This window comes from Orcinus orca, chromosome 16 (assembly GCF_937001465.1).
Source record: "Orcinus orca chromosome 16, mOrcOrc1.1, whole genome shotgun sequence".
Classification (NCBI taxonomy): domain Eukaryota; kingdom Metazoa; phylum Chordata; class Mammalia; order Artiodactyla; family Delphinidae; genus Orcinus; species Orcinus orca.
The window spans coordinates 36,099,647-36,122,562 of NC_064574.1; the positions used below are offsets into that span (position 1 = coordinate 36,099,647).

Consider the following 22,916-nt stretch of genomic DNA (forward strand, 5'->3'; position numbering starts at 1 on the left):
TATATTAATTAAACTCCCTAGAATCTCCAGCCACTGGTGCTGGTCTTTGTAGCTTGTCTGGAGTCTGTCTGATAGAGTTAAAATCTTTTATATTCAACTGGGCTTTCCCTCTGCCTTCACCAGAAAGCAAATCATTTTCACACATGCTTCACACACAAAGGGAGATGCTAAGTCTAGTAGAAAGTAGAGTGGATACTTACCCTTTGCTTTTTTTTTTTTTTCCAATATGTGGGCCTCTCACTGTTGTGGCCTCTTCCGCTGTGGAGCACAGGCTCCAGACGCGCAGGCTCAGCGGCCATGGCTCATGGGCCCAGCCGCTCCGCAGCATGTGGGATCTTCCCAGACCGGGGTACGAACCCGTGTCCCCTGCATCAGCAGGCGGACTCTCAACCACTGCGCCACCAGGGAAGCCCACCCTTTGCTTTTATCTGGCCAAAATATCTACAAAGGCAGTCTTTTGTGGAGAGAATATCTATGGTAAAGGTCTCTGTGCTTCAGGGTTTTTTTTTTTAATAGGCTAATTGGATTTAATAATACCGTTTGCTTCATAGAGTTATTATAAGTATTCCCTAATACACTGAAAACATTTAGAAAATATCGAACACACTGAAAATAGTCAATAAATGTTCGTTTGTTTATGTTACCAAAGAAATAAATATTTAAGGATACAATTGGCCTCATGTTCTTGACATGGGATATGTGTACGCCATATGTTTTATATTGGGGGGAAAAAAGTGAGCAGTACTTTTGGCTAATTTGGGATTTACAAATATATAAATCAATCCCATTCTAAAAGTTATCCTTGAAAGCTACTTTTTAATTTTTGCTTTTGCTCCAAAGTATAAAAGTAATTTACTTTGAAAATATAATAGTGAATGCTCAAACAGTGATAAAACCACCAACTCTGTCTCTAAACATAGAACTTTTGTCATTTCTACCTTGAGAATGTTCATGTCAAAAGAAAATGGTCTCCTTGTTGAACAGATTCCTCATTTGGACAAGGTGAGGAAACATAGATGAAGCCATATCTCTGGTAATCCTTCTCTTTTTGAAAATCTAAATTATAGACCAACAACTTAACTTTTTATCAATTCGCTCAGTAGAAACTTCTTGGATTTGGAAAAGTGGGGCCAGTTTAAATAATACCTTGCTAATTCTTTCTTGCAGTTGCTCCTTCTTGTAACCACATGTACTGTTAATGTCCTATAGGTAGTTCTTCCTTCTCTGGCCTGTTTGAGGATAGCAGTTTATGAAGAAGGAGGTAAATTTATTGGTCACCGAATCTTGCCAGTACAAGCAATTCGACCAGGTATGGATCGCGTGGTGAGAAACTTTTTATCAAAGTTGTCGAGAAAACCATCACTGCCTTACATGATTGTTAAAGAATGATCTAGGAATCCATTTGTTGCTTTGGTGTTTTGTTACATAAAAAGGACTATAAATTTATGTATTTAAATCTGGCAGTTTTATGTTTTTGTGACATGCTATGATCAGTAGGCAAGTCAACTCTTGCCAGTTAATTATGTGTAACAAACTATCTGAAGATTCAAAGGCTTATAACAAGCGTTTTATCTTCATGCTCACAGGTCTGTGGGGTGGCGGGGTTTGGCAAGTCTCAGCCATGTAGCTGTGCTTTAGGCTGTGGGCTGGGCTTAGGTCTTCCCACATCTGCTCATTCAGGGGCCCCAGCTGAAGGAGCAGTGGCGCCCACAGACATCTCATGGCAGCCCAGTGGAATGCATAAGGGCACACCTGTTTCTGCAAGTGCATTTTAAGCGTCTGCTTGTACTACATCACTAACATCCCATTGTCCAAAGCAGGCTAAGCCCCAAGTCAAGAAATCATATACAAGGGATAAATTTGGACCAATAATTCAATGTATGACATATGGTTTCAAATTCTCTCTTGTGGGGATAAACATGGTGAAAGGAAAAAAAATCAGCATCAACATTGTTTTCCTGTCTGATGAGAAAAATAGTACCCTACCACTCAAAACCATATGATTAAAATGAGAAAGAAGTGAGCTGTTTGTCACCCAAAGTCACCTAAAATAAACACACATGTCAAATAGATGTTCCTGTGTTACAAGAAAATATGATGCACGGTATGATGTCACCCTCCAGGCTATCACTACATCTGTCTGAGGAATGAAAGGAACCAGCCTCTGATGCTGCCAGCTCTCTTTGTCTACATAGAGGTGAAGGACTATGTCCCAGATACATATGCAGGTAAACAACCTAACTCAAAAGGATATTTCCATCTGGGGTCATCCATATTTTTGTGACTTAGTGGAAAGCAAAGTGGACCAAACAAAGGCAGGAGATTCTGGCCTCAGAATTACCTCGATGTTTGTATGCATGTTTAGAGGTAAATTGATCAAGCCTTTGTGAATAAATTGTAGTTTAATTTAAGTCCCCATAAAGTATTGACCATTTTTATCCATTGGGTAATACGATTCTCATGGACCCAGTACTTTCTAACCAATGCTACCTGATACTGTACAGTCTATCTAGGCCTGTGCAATGAATTTGCCTTCAGCCAGTTTTAGAACCCTGATCCTTTCCATGGGTGAAATCCTAAATTAGAGGAATTAATTTATGATGATGTCAACCAGGAATCATAAATTTAAATGCTTATACTGTCAAGTGGCCTGAGTGCAAGGTACTGGGGAGTGGTGGAGACTCTGGTAGTCTTAGAGCACATGCCCCATCCAAAGATGGCAGCTATAACTCACTCCAGCTAGACAGTATCATGTGCAAATGAGACCCATATTGCCAAGTCATTGAGTTTTTCAACAGTTTGGAAAGCAGTCTTTTTCTGTGAAATGTCTCCATTATGAAACACCGTTTGGCCCAAATAAGACAGGTGTGTGGGCCATTGCTGGAATGGATGAAACACTCAAAAATAAACTATAAAATTTGGAGTACTGAGGAATCCTGAGTTGGAGCTTGTCCAGTTTGGCTCTCAGAGATGACCTCCTTTGAGTTCTCTCTTCCTGAGTGTTCAGCAAAGGGTCCTCACTCTTGTCCATTTCCAAAATGTTGGATGGATAAGTAGATAGTCATATGGGTAGATGGAAGGATGGAAGATGGATGGTGAATCAGTAAATGGATAGGTAAGTAAATAGATAATGAACAAATGCATGGATGGATGGGTGATTGAATGGATGGATGGATTGATGGATGGTGGATAATCAATATCTCCAGGACCTTTGGATCTAAAATGTCTCTTCCCTATTTAGATGTGATTGAAGCTTTGTCAAATCCAATCCGATATGTGAATCTGATGGAGCAGAGAGCTAAACAACTGGCAGCTTTGACGCTGGAAGATGAAGAAGAAGTAAAGAAAGAGGTGAGAGGGTGTTCTAGTTTTGGGCACAGCGTGAAGCATGATTACCACATCTCGTTGCTGGCTTTGCCTACATAACATCACCCCTCAGGAGAAGAAAAGAACACATTGGAAAACCACTTTGATGGAGTTCAGCCTCATCTCCCAAAACATCTATATGATACCCTGAATTTTTCGTATTTCATTCTCTTTTGGCATTCTGTGGCAACCACCAGCATCTTATTTTGTGATCACATTAAACAGTACACATCTTGCTGTTTCAGGGGAAAGTTTCTAGATAATTTCATGTTGATTAAAGGTGAATAAGGCACTTAAAAAAGAAGATGATCATCAAGTTATTTGGTGTTTTCTTTTGTCTTTAATTTAAAGTACAGGGTTTTCAAAGTGTTTTTGTGATTTCTTACAATACATAAGTTACTTAACACAGTGCCTGGTGTGTAGTGTGAGCCATAAAGTCATTACTATTATTACTGTATATATATGTATTATAATACATATTCCCAAAATAATTGGTGTATTATTCTAAATTAGATGTCACTATGCAAAGAATAATTAAGGAAGGTTCTAGAAATAATAGAAGTAAGTTTAAAAATATGGAGCCTCTGTGTAGACTGAAATAGAATTTAATGATTATTGGAGATGACAGCAATATTACAAATAGTGATAGAAACTAGCTATTTTCATATTTCATTTGAATGTTCAGAGGTTAAATTCAGGGAAACATGAGAAAAATGGAGAGTTAACAGTATAGAAAAGAAAACCTTGAAAATTGTTTGGGTAACTATAACTAATAGCAAGTCCGTTAAAGTTGACGTTATTTATTAAATCATCTTTTTCTTATTCCAAACGAATAAAGAAACCTAGGCTTATCATAGAAAATTTTTAAAATAAAAATGAGAAAAGAAAATCCCAAATAATTCACCTATAATCCAAACACCCAAGCCACCCAGAGATAACACTGTAAATATGGGGTATATATGTAGCTCATCTTTTTATGCACAATTAATACTTTTTCATAAAATGGGATAATATTCACAATCTGTGTTTTAACCTTTTATTTTCACTTAATGCAAACATTCTGCATGCCTTAAAATATTCTTCTACATGACTTATAATAACTTCATAATGTTCTATCGTACATATGTACATAATTTATTTTTCCAATCTCCTATTGTTGGATATCTTGAATGCTTCACTATTTTAAACAGATCTTCAGTGAACATCACATAAATATGTTTTTGAGCACATTTATGATTATTTCCTTGTTTTTTGTATAGAATTTTAGAAATTTTTGATCTAAGATGTTGAGTTAATTGAACATGAGAGAAAATGAAATGTAAAAAAGAAAAATATTTAACATCAGTAAAATTTTCTGGGCTCTTATTTATACTGCAGGCATCATATCCTATAGAACCAATAAATACATATCATCCTCTCTGATGAAATTTAAAGTTAGACTGGAAAGTTTTATAAATAATGCTTTCTGTTGTATGCAGTATTATAGGGAAATTTTACACTGCTGGAAAATTATGCCTAATGGTAGACATGAATTTACTTCCAAATTAGGAGTTTGGGATTAACAGATACACACTATTATATACAAAATAGATAATCAACAAGGACCTACTGTATAGCCCAGAGAATTCAATATCTTTTAACAACCTATAGTGGAAAAGAATCTGAAAAAGAATATATATATACATATACATGTATATGTATAACTGAATCACTTTGCTGTACACCTGGAACTAACACAACATTGTAAATCAACTATACTTCAATTTTTTTTTTTAAAAAAAGCTATTTGGGGAGAATGTAATACTAATGGTTATAAAAATACAGAAGTAGAATTTTAGGTCAACATTTTTTTGTTTCTCCTCTAAAAATGATGGTCATAAGGATTTTCAGTAATGCTGATTAAACTCAAAGAATATTTGAACATTTGCAATTTTAGAAATAATTTTAGAGGCACTGAATCACATAGATTCCATATGGCAATAGAGAAAATATAATTTTTTCCTTTGAAATGTCTAAACCCTTAACTGACCTCATTTTTAAAGCTTGAGAAAAAAGTCATTTGCCCTACCATGTAATGCTGGGAGAGGAAAGTCATTTCACACCTTTGAACACCAGTATGCCCTTTATCTTGTCTTGTAATAATGTAAGTTTGTTTGAATGAGGCCACTGAAAATAAGTAACTGGTTTTCTCAAAAGAAAATTCTATCTAGGACATGGCAGGCACTGGAGACACTATTTTAGCAGCAAAGACTTTTTTAGTATAATCCTTTTAACTTGGTAGTTATAAAGGTCATTTCTATTTGAAAATGAAAGACTTTGTTGGACTACAAAATATTCCCAGAATTGAAACAGTCTACTAAATTATCTTCATAGAGTACTTTGCAAACCAAATAAGTAGGAAAGTTGAAAATTCCCCCATGCTTTGAACAGCAGACATTTGTTTCAGATCATGTGAAATAGATAGATAGATAGGTAGATAGAATTACAAATATATATATAATTCCAGTATATAATTGGAAGTTAAGGGATAACAGAGATTTGAGTTGCTGGATTTATTTTGTCTCTTTTAAAGTCACAGTTCAGGATGATGTGTTAGTAAAGTCATAGAAGTTTGCCTAATCTGAATCATAACAAAGGCTTTATCATATTTATAGTTATTTCTCTAAATAAAATATTGTTTAAAAACAAAGAAACAAAAAGGCTTCTCAGTAATCTTGCAGATACTGTTAACACTTTTGGTGTATGTCCTTCTAGCATGTTTTCTATGTATATATATTTTTCTTTACAAAAGTTCTTAATTTAAAAGAAAATGTTCCACAGCCCTAATAGTTTAATGTGGTTAATACAGATGACTAATGAGACATCAGTAACATTTTTATTTTCTATTTTTAAAATACACCTCTAGGGCTTCCCTGGTGGCGCAGTGGTTGGGGGTCCGCCTGCCGATGCAGGGGACACGGGTTCGTGCCCTGGTCCGGGGGGATCCCACATGCCGTGGAGTGGCTGGGCCCGTGGGCCATGGCCACTGAGCCTGCACGTCTGGAGCCTGTGCTCCGCAACAGGAGAGGCCACAGCAGTGAGAGGCCTGCATACCGCAAAAAAAAATAAAAATAAATAAATAAAAAATAATAATAAAATAAAACACACCTCTAAAGAGAATAAAGTAAATATCCAATGTACTGACTGCAAAATATTATGTGATATTCCAAATGCAATATTTGAACATGACTTGTTTTTAGCACGTCAAGGAGTGCAGAAACATTTTACTGAGTGCTTACAATGTACCTGGCACCATTCTGAGCCTTTTAATGTTTATTAACACATTAAGTCCTAAAACATCCGTATTTCTTAACGACTATTTTTATTGCCGTTTAACAGATGAAGAAACTGAGGCACTGAGAGATTCTGTTCCTTGTCCAGTGCCACACAACTACTAAGGAGCAGAGTTGGGATTGAAATCCAAGCAATCTAGCTCCAGAACTCATGTTCCACACCAACACTTCTAGAAGTTTAATGTGCAGACCAAGGCATCATAATAACATGCTGATTCCATCTAATAACATAGGTCTGGACTAGGGCCTGAGGCTCAACATCTCTGACCAGCCCCAGGCGATGGGATAACACTTCCATGGTCCACACCTTGAGTAGCAAGTGTCTACACTACACCACATCTCACTACCTCAATAACAGAACTGTAATTTTCTACTAACCTTTAATAAGGACTAGCCCTTTTGCATCTTTCTGTCCTCTGTAGCAGGTCACCTGGATGACTGACCACAGAATATAAGACCTTTACTTTAAATAATAATCCTTTGAATTGAATTTTCTGTTGAATCAAATGTCAAGATTTCTCCCTTTAAATCACTGGATATTATTAGAACTTGTTCTTCAGTAAGTTAGGTTTATATATGTGGGATCTATTCGGCTAGTTTGTACACTGCCTGCTGGCCCTCTATCACCTGTGTGTTCATGATACAAGTGAAGGTGTGTGAGTGGTCTTCACATTCTTTTGATGTTGAAAAGAGAAAGCTGTTTGGTAGTATTCAAATTTCATTTATTCCAAGAGGCCTACTTTATTTATTTATTTTATTATTATTTTATTTATTTATTTATTTATTTTATTTTTTTGCGGTACGCGGGCCCCTTACAGTTGTGGCCTCTCCTGTTGCGGAGCACAGGCTCCGGACGCGCAGGCTCAGCGGCCATGGCTCACGGGCCTAGCCGCTCCGCGGCATGTGGGATCTTCCCGGACCAGGGCACGAACCTGTGTCCCCTACATCGGAGGGCAGACTCTCAACCACTGTGCCACCAGGGAAGCCCAGGCCTACTTTTTTAAGTTGTCAGATTCATATGCTCTTATAAGTGAACTGAAATTTATCTAAAATAATTTATTTCCTAATTCTGTGTATGGCACTGTGGGCATCTTCAATGGGATTGATTATTTGAAAAGAAAAAGATCCTATGGTATGGTATGAACTTTACCAGTAGGATAATCCAACAGATAAAAATCCAAGGTGGTGCTCTCAAAAAGTTAGAGTGTTTAAACTTAATAAGGCCTTGGGTGTCATTTAAATTTTCCAAGATGGGAGCTTGACGCTTTACCCACTGTCCAAGAACTTGGCACTAAAATCAAAGATGAGGTTTAGTGGTCATTTTGGATTCTCTTCCTCCTCAAATAATGATTTAGCAAAATACCAACTTACATAAAAGAGAAACAAATATTAGAGGTAGTTGGGGAGGTGGGAGGGGTTATACTTTAGCTTATAAAAAAACTCTAAGTCCTAGGGGTGTAACGTACAGCATGGTGACTATAGTTAATGATACCGTGTGTATACTTGAAAGTTTCCAGGAGAGTAGGTCTTAAGAGGTCTCATCACAAGAAAATGTTTGTAACTATGTGTGGTGATGGATGTTAACTAGACTTACTGTGGTGATCATTTCATAATATATACAAGTATGGAGTCATTATGTTGTACATCTGAAACGAATATAATGTTATATGTCAATTATATCTCAAAAAAACCTCTGTACTTAGAAAAATACATACACTAAATAAATGTTTCTTGATAATGATGGTGATAGTCCCATAGTTTGATAAAAAATATTAAGAAATTTTCTCTTTTAATATTTTTAAATTATAGATCAAGGACCATTTCATTCTAATTTTTCACTTGCATGTGTATAAAAATATGCCACATATATCACAAAAGTAATGTCATGTTATTTTAAAGAAAATTTTTATGGAGTCACATGAATTTATTTTCTGCAAAGACTCATAAGTGTAGTATTCCAGGTTTAAGTCAAATACATACGTGCTATGATCTAAAATACAAATTTGAAAGAAAAGAAGAAAAATACCAACTTACAGAAACAATAGTTTCTCACCATCCCTGAACTTTAAAGCATCCAATAAAGTAGGAAGAGAAAGTTTGCCTTTTAGGTAATGGCCTTTAGATAATGACCCTGTCCCTTTCATTTCTACACAGTTTTGGAGTTTACAAGCACTTTGATTGGATACCCTGGGTAAAACTGGGCCTGAACTAGCACAAACGTATAGTCCCCATTTTTAGAAGAGGGGACAGTTGCTTATAATGATAGAGTGACTTGCTTAGTATCAATGGCCAATAAATGGAGGAACCAGGGTCTTTTTAAATGCGATCTCAAGAGAAGACCATATATTCACTTGAGTTAAAACTACTCAATGAACAGTTCAATTCCACTGCTTTTACAGACCTCCTCCATAACAATTTTTAAAATTTCAATGGATTCTAATGAGGGGCTTTGGGTTCATCTGCCTAAAACAGCGATGAATCCAGAATCCATGCCATGACCAATACCATAGGGATTATAAAAGCATGACTAAATGACAAAGTTTTTCACTCTGCTTTACAGCAAGGTTTCTCAAATTTTAATGTGCATACGGATCACTCAGGGATCTTGTTTCAATACGGATTCAGATTTAATGGGTCTGGAGCAGGGCACAAAATTCTGCATTTCTGACAAGATTCCAGGTGATGCTGATGCTGCTGGGCTGGACGATATTTTGAGTAGCAAAGCTCTCAGATTTTCGTATGTTTCGGGATCACCTGGATGGCTCCTAAAAGCACAGATTGCTGGGCCCAACCCCAGAGTTTCTGGTTCAGTAGGTCTGAGGTAGACCAAGAATTGGCATTTCTAAGTTTGTAGCGATGCTAATGATGCTGGTCCAGGGACCACACATTGAGAACCAATGCTTTGGAGCCCTGCATCTGTCTCTCACAAGCACCTGGCTCTCCCCCCATGGAATTGAATAGCCATTAATTCCATCCACTCTAAAATGTCAGTTCAATCTCAGGAAACTGGGAAGAGCAACAGGAGAAACTCTCCTTGGGGGATTGTCCAGAATCTGTTCTGTGAATGATTGATGATAGTCTTTGACAAATGACTTGCTTAGTTAATATAAAAGACACATTTCCAAAAAATGAATGTGAAGGGTGTTTGGCCCATGTTTTCTTTAAAGGAGGAATCCTTGATTTCTGCCTAACTCAAAGAATTCATTTCTGCTGATTTCTTTGGAGACTGTATCAAAATATTTCCAACAAATTAAAGCTGGTAGGAATGGTAACATAGGCAACACAAAATAGTCAGCAGAGCTGTCACCCTTTAATCTCTTTCTAAATAAGCTGTTGCAATTATGAACTAAATGCAGATTCTCTAGCCACAGACACAGAAAGAGCAGCATCTTCATATTTTTCACCCATTGATTCATTCATTCAAAAATATTTTTTAACATAACATTTAGATGGTTCTTTAGTTTCAGGATTTTGTCACTGATACTACATCTATTGATTATACATGAGGAGGAAACAAACTGTGGATGTCTTAATGCATTCATTTAATAAAAGCTTTTTTTAACACGCTGCATCAGTCACCATGCTGGGCAATATAGAGATATAATGATGAGAAAAATCAGATGCTCTCATAGTCCTTAAAGTCTGGAGAAAGACTGTAATAAAAATTTACACATATGTATGTAACTTGCAGCTGTCACTAAGGCTTCAACAAAGAGACACCATGTGAATGCTGATGATTTCTTTGTATGATGACACATATGATGACAAAAACTGAAGTCAACAGATGAATTTATTCAGCTCCTTAAAGCTGTCTTTTGCTTTAACTCACTTTGGTAAACTCTTAAAAATATCAGAGTTTTGCCATAATTTATTATAAAAATTTTCAAACATACACAGATGTTGAAAAAGAACACCCATATATCAATCACCTGGATTCCACAATTCCAATTTTGATGCACTTTCTTTATCACATATATATCCATCTATAAATCCCTCTATCCTTTCATTATTGCAACTGATTTTTGATGCATTTCAAAGTAGGCTGCAAATATTAGCATACTTCATCCCTCAATGCTTCAGAACACATACATCAGGATATAGTTTTTAGAAATGTTCTGGAATTTTTAGAAATGTGGGGTAGATGTATCATCTAATTTCATTCAGGTAATATAAATTTAAGGTACCAGTTTTACGTGTGTTTAAGCAAGCTCTTTCTTAAGGGAAAGGCTAGTTTTGATGAAGCCACATCCACTGCCCACATTTGTCCTGAGTGGACTGGATTTCTGCATGATGAAATTATGAGTCTTGCCCTCAATATTCTGGAAACACTGATGACCTTGCCCTTGCCCTCACCCATCTAGTATCCGAGTCAAGATGCTGTCATCCTAACCACTACCTGGAAGGGACTGTACTTTTTAGATGACTCAGGAAGGACACCGACACCTCCAGTAGCTCAGTCAACACATTCTGGTGTTTGGAAGACCCTTAACTTACCATCTTAACCACCCCACTAAATTCCCCAAATTTGAGCTCTCTCTTGCTTCATCATCAGATCCAAAATTTCAGTGCCTGGGATAGAAATCTTTTCAACTAGCATACCAAATGGCATCTCCTCCTTCTCTAAAACTTGTAAAAATGGCCTTTCCAGTTATACTTTTACTGATCCACTTGTGTTATATTTTAAGGCGCTTCTGTTTATTTTTGATATAGTAAGGTTATAAATATTATTTTTTTATAAAATCTTGGCTTTAAAAAGTCCACTGTTTCATGTTTTGAAGGAAAAATAGTGTAATGCTTTCATTTGGCCACTGGAGGGCAGTGACCTACCTCTGCTGTAGTTGATTTTTCTCTACCCAGCTAAGCAAAACTTGGTGCAAGTGAAATATCAATTTCTGAACCTTCTTTCCTTGAAATTTGTTTAATTGGATCCCAAGAGTCACCATTAAATTGAGAAAACTGATATTTCTAGTTCTTTTGTTTCTATTGTAATTTCCAGTGCAATGCGAAAGAATTTCAGGCTTATTTCATTCAAGCACATTAAAAAGAATATTTGGACAAAGACTGGGGAGAAAGCGAGTCACAAGTATTGACTTCCACTGATGCTTGTGAGTGGGGCAAAGAATTTGGTTTTTGCATTTCATCTCACATATCCACAGAGTGGGAATTATTCAACCTTTCAGTGATGATATCAAAAATTTAATTTTTAATACCTGAATGCCTTTTTAGTGCAACAGAGTAAGCTCTTTGAGAATGGTCTTTACATTTATACATCTCTGTATCTCCGCAGTAACGTAAGTTACTATTGTGGTTCCTTAAGTTGCTATTATCATAGAATACAGGGTGAACTAGTGCAGTAGAAAAGTTCAAACTTTAGACTATGACATATATTCAAACACCAGTCGCACCCTTAACGGTGTGCCTTCTAGCAAGTCTTTAGTAAAGACTTTAATAACGCCTCTGACTTCTTTGCTGTATAATGGAGTTGAGCGGCTGCCTTCGCTGTCTGGCTGCGACGAAGCTGGCGTGTGTAACGGTGTCTGGCACGCGGTGATCTACAGCTGCTACTATGGTCAATCTCCAATAGGGAACAGCCAATTCAAATCTGTATATACTGCCCTTTGTTAGCAACATATTTTAAGCATCAGTCCGATATATTTGCCACTATAGATTCTCACTAAATTAATAAAATCTGTTTCCAGAAAATCCTAAGAGGTCCCTGACAAGGGGCAGTCTACACAAGGAGCCCCAAATTCCTTAGCCCAGCATTCAGGGTCCTCCTTACCCGCTCTTTTCTCTCCACTTTTGCTGGGTCCCTGGGGCGAGGAGGTGGGGGGCGGGGCTGGGCTGCAGAACAATTGGCCCCGCCCACTGCGTTTCCAGCGGTGGCTCTGGGTACATTGCTGACTGACACAATCCCGAAAATCCAGGCAAACTCTCTCCTCTGAGCAGAGGGTACAGATGGGCAGCTTCTGGACCACTTGCGCTCTGAAGATGTGCTTTGTTTGGCATCTCAGTGTTTTAAATTGGGAGATATTGCACCAAAAAGTCAGTTTCCCAGCTTTCCTCGCAGCCTAGGCAATAATTGGCTGGAATTCCCAGGAGCTCCCCCTCCAGGTCTGGGCACAGCCTCGCTTTGCCCTATTGCGTGAAATCTAGTCCATTTCGCTCATTTCCATCATTTCTATTGACTGCCTGTTACTGTACAGTGCCAAGGGTGCCCCTGCACCCCCCAGGGTTATGTGGTGCCGTCCACCCTGCCTGGAGGCATCCCCAGGACCCCTGGACCAAGATTTCTCCAAAGCTTACCTCAAATCCAGCACCAAACTTTGGTGATCTCTTGATCCTCAGTCGTAACTACGAAGTGTTTGCCAGTGCGTTTCCTCAACATTTATCTATTTTTAAAAAAATGTATTTGAATTCATACATTATATCAGTTTCTGCAATGTAAAGGGCTTTGTCTTACGTACCCTTGATAAGCAGAGCTTCTATTTCCTGCATCTTGATTCAAGTTAATGACTGAACTTGATTTCCCAAGGGCACACAGCCCCATGGAATGCCTGCAAACCTGGTACAGACAAAATAAGCTTGCTGGGTTCATTTTGAATACACCTCCAGCCTGAGACCCCCAGGGCACTACACCTAGTTGCCAAAAAGAAGCCACACAGTATTGCCTTCATGGAAGCTGGCTTTCCATCACCTCCATGCTTTCCTCCATCAAAAGTTTCTTCTTCCCTATCCTCTTCCAGAGGGCTAATTTCAGCCAGCTATCACACCGGGAAGAATCTGATTCATCCCCACCTGTTTCCAGAAACCTGCCTGGATATAAAAAATGGGCAAGATCAGCCGCCCACGGAACAGGAGCACCTTCTGTTCCTGTTTTCCCGGCAGCTGAGTTTGGTGACCATGGGCGCCCCTATGGCTGGGAGGCTGGGAAGTTTTACCCCCACTGTACTCAAGCCAGAGGACCAAGGCCAATGGGTAACTTTGCTGATGACCCAGTGCTCTGTCCAGCACTCCCTTTACTTCAGTCTCTCCTGTGCAATGTAAATGCATTTCCTTTATGAATTGTGTGGTCAAACATCTATGATAGTTCAGTCTTCTCAAGTACCTCCTGCAAACCCAAATGCCTACAGGACTGAGGCAGGTAAAGTCTAAATGAGTCACAGGGGAGTGTCCTTAAAGAGGCAGAAACCCCTCCGTTCTCATCCAGAGCGGGAAAGCAGGCCCAGTGTTGCCCCATCTGATTTTTCAACTGAAGCAAGAGATCCATTTTATTAATGTAAAATCTCCTCATTTTTAAAATCTGGCAGCATTGGGTGAACATTTCGATGCACTCCATTTGGACCCTAAGCCTCCAGTTTGCAATCTCTTGCCGAACAAAAAATATGAAATCCCTCCCCTTGGCATAATGATTCTAGGGAGACTTTTCCTGATGGATGTAACTGAACAACACAAACATACCAGAACTTCCCCATTCAAAGTAGCCATTTTTCAGAAGACAGAGTTCTGCATCGTGAGCTCTACAGGCTGCCAAGGTCACTGGCCTAGGTTCCTTAGCCCCCACTCTGCCCCCTGCCCCGCCACTGACCCCAGGCTCATCCCTTACATCTCAATACCATCAGCTCTGAGCAGAGCAGGCTGTGGTAGGTAAACAGGGATTGTTTGTTGAATTAAAATAAGTTCTGCCATCACCAAAAGCAGTGTTGGATCTTGTGTTTTAAAGATGCTTTGGGGGGACAGATTAAAAGCCACTTGTGACAATGTGTCATGATTTTCATTCTTATCTTACATTTTCTAAAAATGTTATCATAAGGCAATCTGCTGTCTGTAATTACATAACAAAATGTCACAACATTGAGCTCCAAATGACTCTTGGCTATTTCCTAATATATTTTCTTAATGTACAACAAAGTAGAGCTTCAGGATAGCCTCATTGTCAGTAAAATCTGCCTTGGACTCAGAAGGCAATTCTGAGACAAGAGTTGCAGAACCCTGAAAAGCATCGCTAAAATGGTATATAATCACTGAGGCAATTAAAGATCGACATTTACTCATCAAACATTAAATATTTGCTCTGTACAGGGCATAGCAGACTAGCTGCTGGAGGGAATGGAGTAGAGATTTCTTAAGTTTTAATGTATCTGTTATTATTATTTATTGGTAGTATTATACAAGCTTAAATGTTTTATCTATTTATTTAACATGCACAAATTTACTCTGTGCCAGGAATTATTCTAAGCACTTTATGAATAGTAACTTATTTGATCCTCTAAACAACCTTACAATATAGATAATATTATGATCCCCATTACATACGTATCCCCATCTATAAAGATGAGGAAAGTGAGAGACAGACAGTTAAGTGACTTGCCCAATATCACAATACTAATAAGTGGCAGGGCCAGAAATTGAACCCAGGTAAGTCTGGCTCCAAAATTGATGTTTATAACCAGTGTATCAATTAGCTACTGCTGCGTAACAAACAATCCCCCAACTTAGTGGCTTACAACATCAACTACTTATTATTGTTCATGAGTCATTTGGTCAGCTGAACAGTTCTGTTGATCTGGACCAGGTTCAGCTAATCTTAGGTAGACTCACTTAAGTGTATGTTGTCAGCTCAGGGCTGGCTGGTCCAGGACATCCTTGTCTACATGACTCAGCTCTCCTCCATGTGGGCTCTCATCCTCCATGGCTATAGCAGGGGTCTGAGAAAGAGAAGAAACATTTGCAAATGGCTTTTCAATCCACTGCTTATATCTAGTTTGCTACTCTCTCATTTTACCAAAGCAAATCACATGCTCAGGTCCAGAGTCAGTGCTGGAGAACACGTCCAAGAGCAGTGGGCATAGAAAAGCATAAATATCGGGTCCTTTAATACAATTAACTGGCCAGAATCATGGTTCAACACCATGCTGTTTTTACCCTGCTTTCTTCACAGTTTCAGATGTGATATTTCAGAGTCCAAATGAGTTGTGAAAATGCTATCAAAATGTAGCTTTTTGGGTTTAGGAAGATCACAAAAGAACCATAAGAAGTGTGAAAAATTAAAGGATGTTTATGATTTTAGGCTGATCCTGGGGAAACACAGTCAGAAGCTCCAAGTGAAGCCAGGACAACTCCAGCAGAAAACGGGATGAATCACACTACATCCCTGACACCCAAACCACCCTCCCAGGCTCTCCACAGCCAACCAGCTCCAGGTAAACACTCTGATGAGAGAGCTGTGCTACATGACTAGTAGCCTCTAGTTTATATGTACCACTGAAGGAGGTAGCATGATTGACTTAGCGAAAACATCACATGGGCAAAAATGCATGGACTTAGGAGACGCTCCAGAAACATGTGATGAGGGAATGAATGAGGGAAGGCAGGAAGGAATGAAGGAAGGCCAAGAGACTCATAAGTGCTCATCTGGCTCTGCTGACAATTTACGAAGCCACAACAAAATATCACCCAGATTTCCCATGTCTTTATTTAGTGATGGATTACGGTCCATCTGCTGGCAGGGTGTGTGAAGGGTTCTTCAAGCACCTTATATGCAGCTATGCTTTAGAAGCACATTCTTAGTTCTACCTCACTAAGTTACGTTTCTGCCAAGGATTCCTTCGCATCTTTCTCCACTTCCTTTCACCAATTTTAAGTGCCTATCATGTGCTGAGCACGCGGCTAAATGCTTCACGTGGATTATCTCGTTTAACTCTTAAAGCAGGCTTCTGAGGGTTGATTCTACCACTGCCCCCATGGTGCAGATGAATAAATTGCAGTTTTGAAATGACAAGGTACTTCTTGAAGGCCATGTCACTATTGAAGAGTGAAGACAAGACTGACACCAGTTCTCCACGATCCTAAAATTCTTCCCTTTAGCTTCTATGCTCCTACTGAGACTACTTAAGAAAGGAGGTTGTTGAGATTAATAGTAATAAGGAGAAAACCTGTGTATAAAAAGAAGTGATATTTTCAAATGAAGTTTTTATATACCAAATACAAACATTTAGTGTGTTTCTAGAATATGAATAATTAATTTAAATAGTGAATATAACCTTGTGCTTTTGAGGGTAGAAGAGAATTTAGCATTTGATGTTTTTACCTGGGTGCTTTGGAATCATTTGACTTACAGAATAATTTTTAAAATAGCACAGAATACATTGCAAAACTGGACCCCTCTTCTCTGGCATTAACATCTGTCAGAGTCACACCAGGAAATTAACAATGGCACAATACCCTGAACTAAACCACAGATGTTGTTTGAACTTCACCTGCTTTCCACTAATGCCTTTGATTGTCCCAGGTTCCAGCTCAGGATCCCACATTGTACTAATTGTCATGTCTCCTTAGCCTCCTTGAATCTGTGACAGTCCCTCAGTCTGTCCTGTCTTTCATGCCCTTGACACTTCTGAAGAGTCTGTTATTTTGTAGATTATCCTTCAATTTGGGTTGGCCTGATGTTTTCTCATGATTAAACTAAAATTACACATTTTTGGCGAGAACATCACAGAAGCAATGCTGTTCTGAGAGCATTATGTCAGGGGTATCTGATGTTGCTGTGTCTCATCATCAGGGATGTTGGATCACTTGGTTAAGGTGCCATCTACCAGGTTTCTCCACTGAAAGTTACAATTTTCCCCTTTATAGTTAATTGATATCTTAGTGGAGACACTTTGAGACTATGCAACTATCCTGTTTCTCCTTAAACGTTTGTCCGGTGATTTTGGCACCCTCTAATGGATCATGCCTGCAACATTATTCCTGCCTGCTGGTCAGCCTTTGCTTTTTTTTTTTTTTTAACATCTTTATTGGAGTATAATTGCTTTACAATGGTATGTTAGTTTCTGCTTCACAACAAAATGAATCAGATATATATACATATGTTCCCATATCTCTTCCCTCTTGTGTCTCCCTCCCTCCCACCCTCCCTATCCCACCCCTCCAGGTGATCACAAAGCACCGAGCTGATCTCCCTGTGCTATGCGGCTGCTTCCCACTAGCTATCTACCTTACGTTTGGTAGTGTATATACGTCCATGCCTCTCTCTCGCTTTGTCACAGCTTACCCTGCCCCCTCCCCATATCCTCAAGTCCATTCTCTAGTAGGTCTGTGTCTTTATTCCTGTCTTACCCCTAGGTTCTTCATGACATTTTTTTTCTTAAATTCCATATATATGTGTTAGCATACGGTATTTGTCTCTCTCTTTCTGACTTACTTCACTCTGTATGACAGACTCTAGGTCTATCCACCTCATTACAAGTAGCTCAATTTCGTTTCTTTTTATGGCTGAGTAATATTCCATTGTATATATGTGCCACATCTTCTTTATCCATTCATCCGATGATGGACACTTAGGTTGTTTCCATCTCCGGGCTATTGTAACTAGAGCTGCAATGAACATTTTGGTACATGACTCTTTGAATTATGGTTTTCTCCGGGTATATGCCCAGTAGTGGGATTGCTGGGTCATATGGTAGTTCTATTTGGAGTTTTTAAAGGAACCTCCATACTGTCCTCCACAGTGGCTGTATCAATTTACATTCCCACCAACAGTGCAAGAGGGTTCCCTTTTCTCCACACCCTCTCCAGCATTTATTGTTTCTAGATTTTTTTATGATGGCCATTCTGACTGGTGTGAGATGATATCTTATTGTAGTTTTGATTTGCATTTCTCTAATGATTAGTGATGTTGAGCATTCTTTCATGTGTTTGTTGGCAGTCTGTATATCTTTTAAAAGATCACTTGTCATTCCTGTTATGGCCAGAAGGTAGCAGTAGCCTAAACTGAATTTGTTGACAGAGTTTTGATTCAAAGTGGAGGAATGGCCTTTCTATAACTGGAGCATATAGATTCACATTTAATTATGTCTGCCCCAAAGTTAAAAAATGAAGACATTTCTTAGAATATTTTTAGGATAATTTTCTCCCGCAATTTGTAATTTCTCCATAAAGAGACTTAGAGTCAAGAGCCAAACATTGTTTTACAGGAAGAAAACAATTTTAAAAGTTAAAAGAGGCTATTTTTTTTTCAGGCTCTGTAAAGGCACCTGCCAAAACAGAAGATCTTATTCAGAGTGTTTTAACAGGTAAATACCACCTTTTTTCCCTATGGAATTAGGCAGCTGAATATTACGCAGGGTAAGTATTTAGAGGAGAGGAGATTTCATCTCTAAAATATAACATCATTAATATTTCTCTTCTAAAACCATCTACAGATACATCCTACTTCAAGCCATGTTACACAATATAATCCCAGAGAAGTAACCATACTTGGCAAATAGGACCCTACTGGTATAAAAAAATAACATAATTTCACAAGATGTATTTTGGAATCAAGGAATAGTTTCATACTGGAAATGTGACCCAGTGAACAGGAATGCAATCTTCCCAAAGTGCCCACAATAAAGCATATTTTAGAAATGCAGAATGTGAACTGTTTGTGACCATAGAATACACAGAGTTTAAGAATGATGATACAGTTTGGGAATATTTTATATTTGGTTAATTTGTTAAGCTAGTGGGACTAAAATTGGTACCAGCTTTCTTTAATACAATTAGAAGTATGTAGCAGTGTATAACATGTTGGCCCAACATACAACAGAAATGTACACAAAAAACAGCACTATGGACAAGAACCAGAAACTGCAAAGAACTTAAATATCCATAAACAGTAGAGTGGATAAATTATGATATAGTCACAGAATAAAATAGGATACAGCTGTAGAAATAAACTACAGTTACACACAACTGCATGGATAAAATTCACAGCATAATGTTGAAGAAAAGAGGACAGACACCAAAGAGCACATTCTTTATGATGCCAGCTACACAAAGTTCAAAAACAGGCAAAAGTAATTTGTGTTCTTAGAAACATGGATTTGGATTATACTTAGGGGGTGGGAGGGAAGGCTGGAACCGAGAAGAGGGTGTCTGGGGTGCTGATAATATTCTGATTTTGATCTAAGTGGTGGCTACAGAAACCTCTTCACTTTGTGAAAATTGAGAGGGATGTGTATTTATGATTTCACCAATATAATACATAAAATATGCATCAAAAACTTATTTTAGGAATGTATGAAAAGAAAACATGTGTTTAAAGATTTAATCCCATGGGAAACAATACAATGTTCACACATAAAACAAGAGACAGAAGTGTAAATAAGAGCATGATTCCAACATTATTTAAAAATACACAAATGCATAGATGAAAGGTGGGTGTCTATATCAATATATTAGCAGTGATTATCTCTGGTTGGTTTATGAGTGGTATTTGTTTCCTTATATAAATGGACATTACCTTTATGCTTAAGGACGTATTCAAACAATAGCCTTTCATCCACAGACTTTTTAAAAAATGATACTTTCCGTGGAATTATTTTTAGTCATAGGTTGGAACATCTTGAACCCTGTTGCTAAACTTGCCACAGCTGATGTGCTGCACACCATTTTTAAAGAAATGAGGTTGAATCTGTCACCAAAACTGCAGCAATTCCTTAGGATTATAAATTTTAATATAATCAGTCATTATGCAACCATAATGAGTCCATCTGAGCCTGAGGGAAACCATTAAATAAGTGTACCTGATTCTCTCCCTGGCCTCTTTCTCAAAAGGAATCGAATGTCAGGAGAATAGATACATTATTAAAAAGGGAAACATATTTCAATTGCTTAAAGACCTTATCATTTAAGAACATAAATTGTTATTCTGATTTCAACATTTAGCCACTAGATATATCATTTGCTATCCAGGTCTGTTGTTATTCATGGCATATATTATTTCTGAGTCTCTTGACAGTTCTAAATATTTATGATAACTTATTTTTGTTCCCAGAAGCGGAAAGTTCACATCAAAGGATGAAAACATGTGAACTATGACTTAATCTAGGTCTAAATAAATGATAATTAATTGAATTTAAGGCACCATCCTTTTTAAGGTAACTCACTACTCATGGATGGCCAAGAAAGAAAAGCACCAACAAATTGTGGCACTCCATTGACTACGTGATGCATCGTAGTTTTAGAAATGTTAACATATTTTTTAAGTGCGTATTTTTACAATTGATTAAACAAGTCAGTAAAACACAGACTGTTTTAAAATCAAGCTCTGTCACATTAAATGTTTTCTTGGCATTAAATAAAACACTATGTAGTGATATAAACTACCACCAACCCTTATGGTGCCTTTGGGTAAATCACAGCAAGGACCTTCCCTCACCTTACTGATCTATACTGGAGCAATGTTGTGATGAATATACAAACCTACAATATCTATACTGTGAATAGTGCCCCTTAGAAATGGTGCTGTAGAACCTGTACAGTCATTTGTTAAGCCTCTAACATGCACACTGCCAGAAACTATGTTAAAAACTTTGCATTAATTCTTTTATTTCATCATCACCATAACGACCCTAAAAAGTAGAAATTGTGTGATCTTTAAAGTGGATCCTGTTAGTGCCCACCAAAATCCCCTTTACCATCTGTGGCACCCAGCTCCCAGCTGTAGTAAACGTTGGCTACTAACAGCTCATAGCTTCCTCTGCTTTTGAAAATTGCCCTCATGGAAGGCACACTGATCATGAAGAGGGATTTCTTATCTGATAAATGTCTTGCTACTCTGTTGGTCATGGAGCATATCTCATTATATCCATTTGAGCTATTTATTACACAGCTATGTCTCTGACAATGCCCTGATACATTTGATGCTCTAGGCATCAAAAATTTATATAAAAGCAGGTGCAGTGCCATTTGCAAACATATTAGCAAACCACAGGGTTAGCTGAAGATTGTGTGGGAGATCTTTTATAAAAAAAAAAAAAAAAAAGAAAGAAAGAAAATTGCCCTCAGCCAAAAGGAAGCCCCTTCTCCAGGAGCTTATGCCTCCCCACAACTGACATTCCCAAACAGGCAAAAAGCTGGCTTTCTTGCCTCAAGGTGAGACTAACTCTGTAGTACAGTTCACGCTCCAGAGCTCCCCGTGGGATCAGGCAGAAGCCGGACTCCAGCCGAGACCACGTCCTTGTTTAGCTACTTCTTCTTCTGTATCTGCTGCCCTCACTCCCCTCCTACTGAGAGCCCCCCTTGGTAAATCACATGTACCTGAATCCCTCTCTTGGGCTCTGTTTCTAGGGAACCCAAACTTTTTTAAAAATTATGAGTAAAGAAATAGGGTCTTTGAGAAATTTGGTAACATAGTCACAAAGTTAGCAAGCCATAAAGCCAGCCTGGAACACACGTTTGACTTCCAAGCTCTGCTCTCAAGGTCCAGTGGGCTGGGGTCAGAAAAATACTGCTCAACAGCAACTGCTCTGTCCTCTCAGCCCTTCCAGGCCTCTCAGCTCTCATACCCATTTGTTGCAGAAGTAGAAGCGCAGACAATTGAAGAGCTGAAGCAACAAAAGTCGTTTGTGAAACTTCAAAAGAAGCACTACAAAGAAATGAAAGACCTGGTTAAGAGACACCACAAGAAAACCACCGACCTTATCAAAGAACACACTACAAAATATAATGAAATCCAGAATGACTACTTGCGAAGGAGGGCAGCTTTGGAAAAGACAGCCAAAAAGGATAGTAAGAAAAAGTAAGTTGAAGGGGTAGTTTTTGTTTGTTTTATAGTATAAAGGAGGAGAGTCATTTACATGGATTTTCAGTGTTTTTTTTTTTTGAATGGACAAACTACAATTAATTTAAATGATTTTTTATTGATGAACATGTTGTTTTTGATTATTTGCTATTATAAGAAATGTGTTAATAAATATGTATGTATAAATTTTTTCATATATTCCTATTTTCTTAAAATTTTAAAAGTGGGATCCCTAGATCAATTTAAAGACTTTTCTGTTTCAGTTTGTAACTATCAGCAAGATATGAAAGTGCAAACTGATGGAGAAAAAAGTGATGTCATTAGTATCTTAATTTGCATTTCCTTATTAAGTTGAATTTTTTGGCATATTTATTGTCAATTTATATTTATTCCTTTGAAAATTGTCATATCACAGTCTTGGCTTGATAGTTCTGTTTTTCTTTTAATTGAAGTTTAGTTGATGAATTTTCAGTGTTTTGCACCACGTTTTGGATCTACACCACTGTAAGAAGGAAAGCCACCCAACTCCCTCCACTCTCTACAGCTTTTGTGTCCTCTCAGCTCACTTTTGCTTATAGACTGAATTTCTTTATTTGACCAAATTCTGAGACTAGATATGCAGGAAGTCCTACCATTGAGTTCTAGCCTGT

General features: G+C 38.1%; 1 protein-coding gene across 2 annotated transcripts in view; it reads left to right on the forward strand.

Annotated features, from left to right (window-relative positions):
* The window catches only part of PLCB1 (phospholipase C beta 1), a 679,784-nt gene that overhangs the window by 561,069 nt on the left and 95,799 nt on the right, over positions 1–22,916 (forward strand). For both annotated transcript variants that reach the window (XM_004276458.4, XM_012535449.3), the window contains exons 21-26: positions 1,210–1,309; positions 2,124–2,228; positions 3,242–3,351; positions 15,769–15,901; positions 18,719–18,772; positions 22,044–22,263. In XM_004276458.4, the coding sequence (XP_004276506.1) occupies positions 1,210–1,309; positions 2,124–2,228; positions 3,242–3,351; positions 15,769–15,901; positions 18,719–18,772; positions 22,044–22,263 (722 nt within the window). The remainder of the gene's footprint in view (positions 1–1,209; positions 1,310–2,123; positions 2,229–3,241; positions 3,352–15,768; positions 15,902–18,718; positions 18,773–22,043; positions 22,264–22,916) is intronic.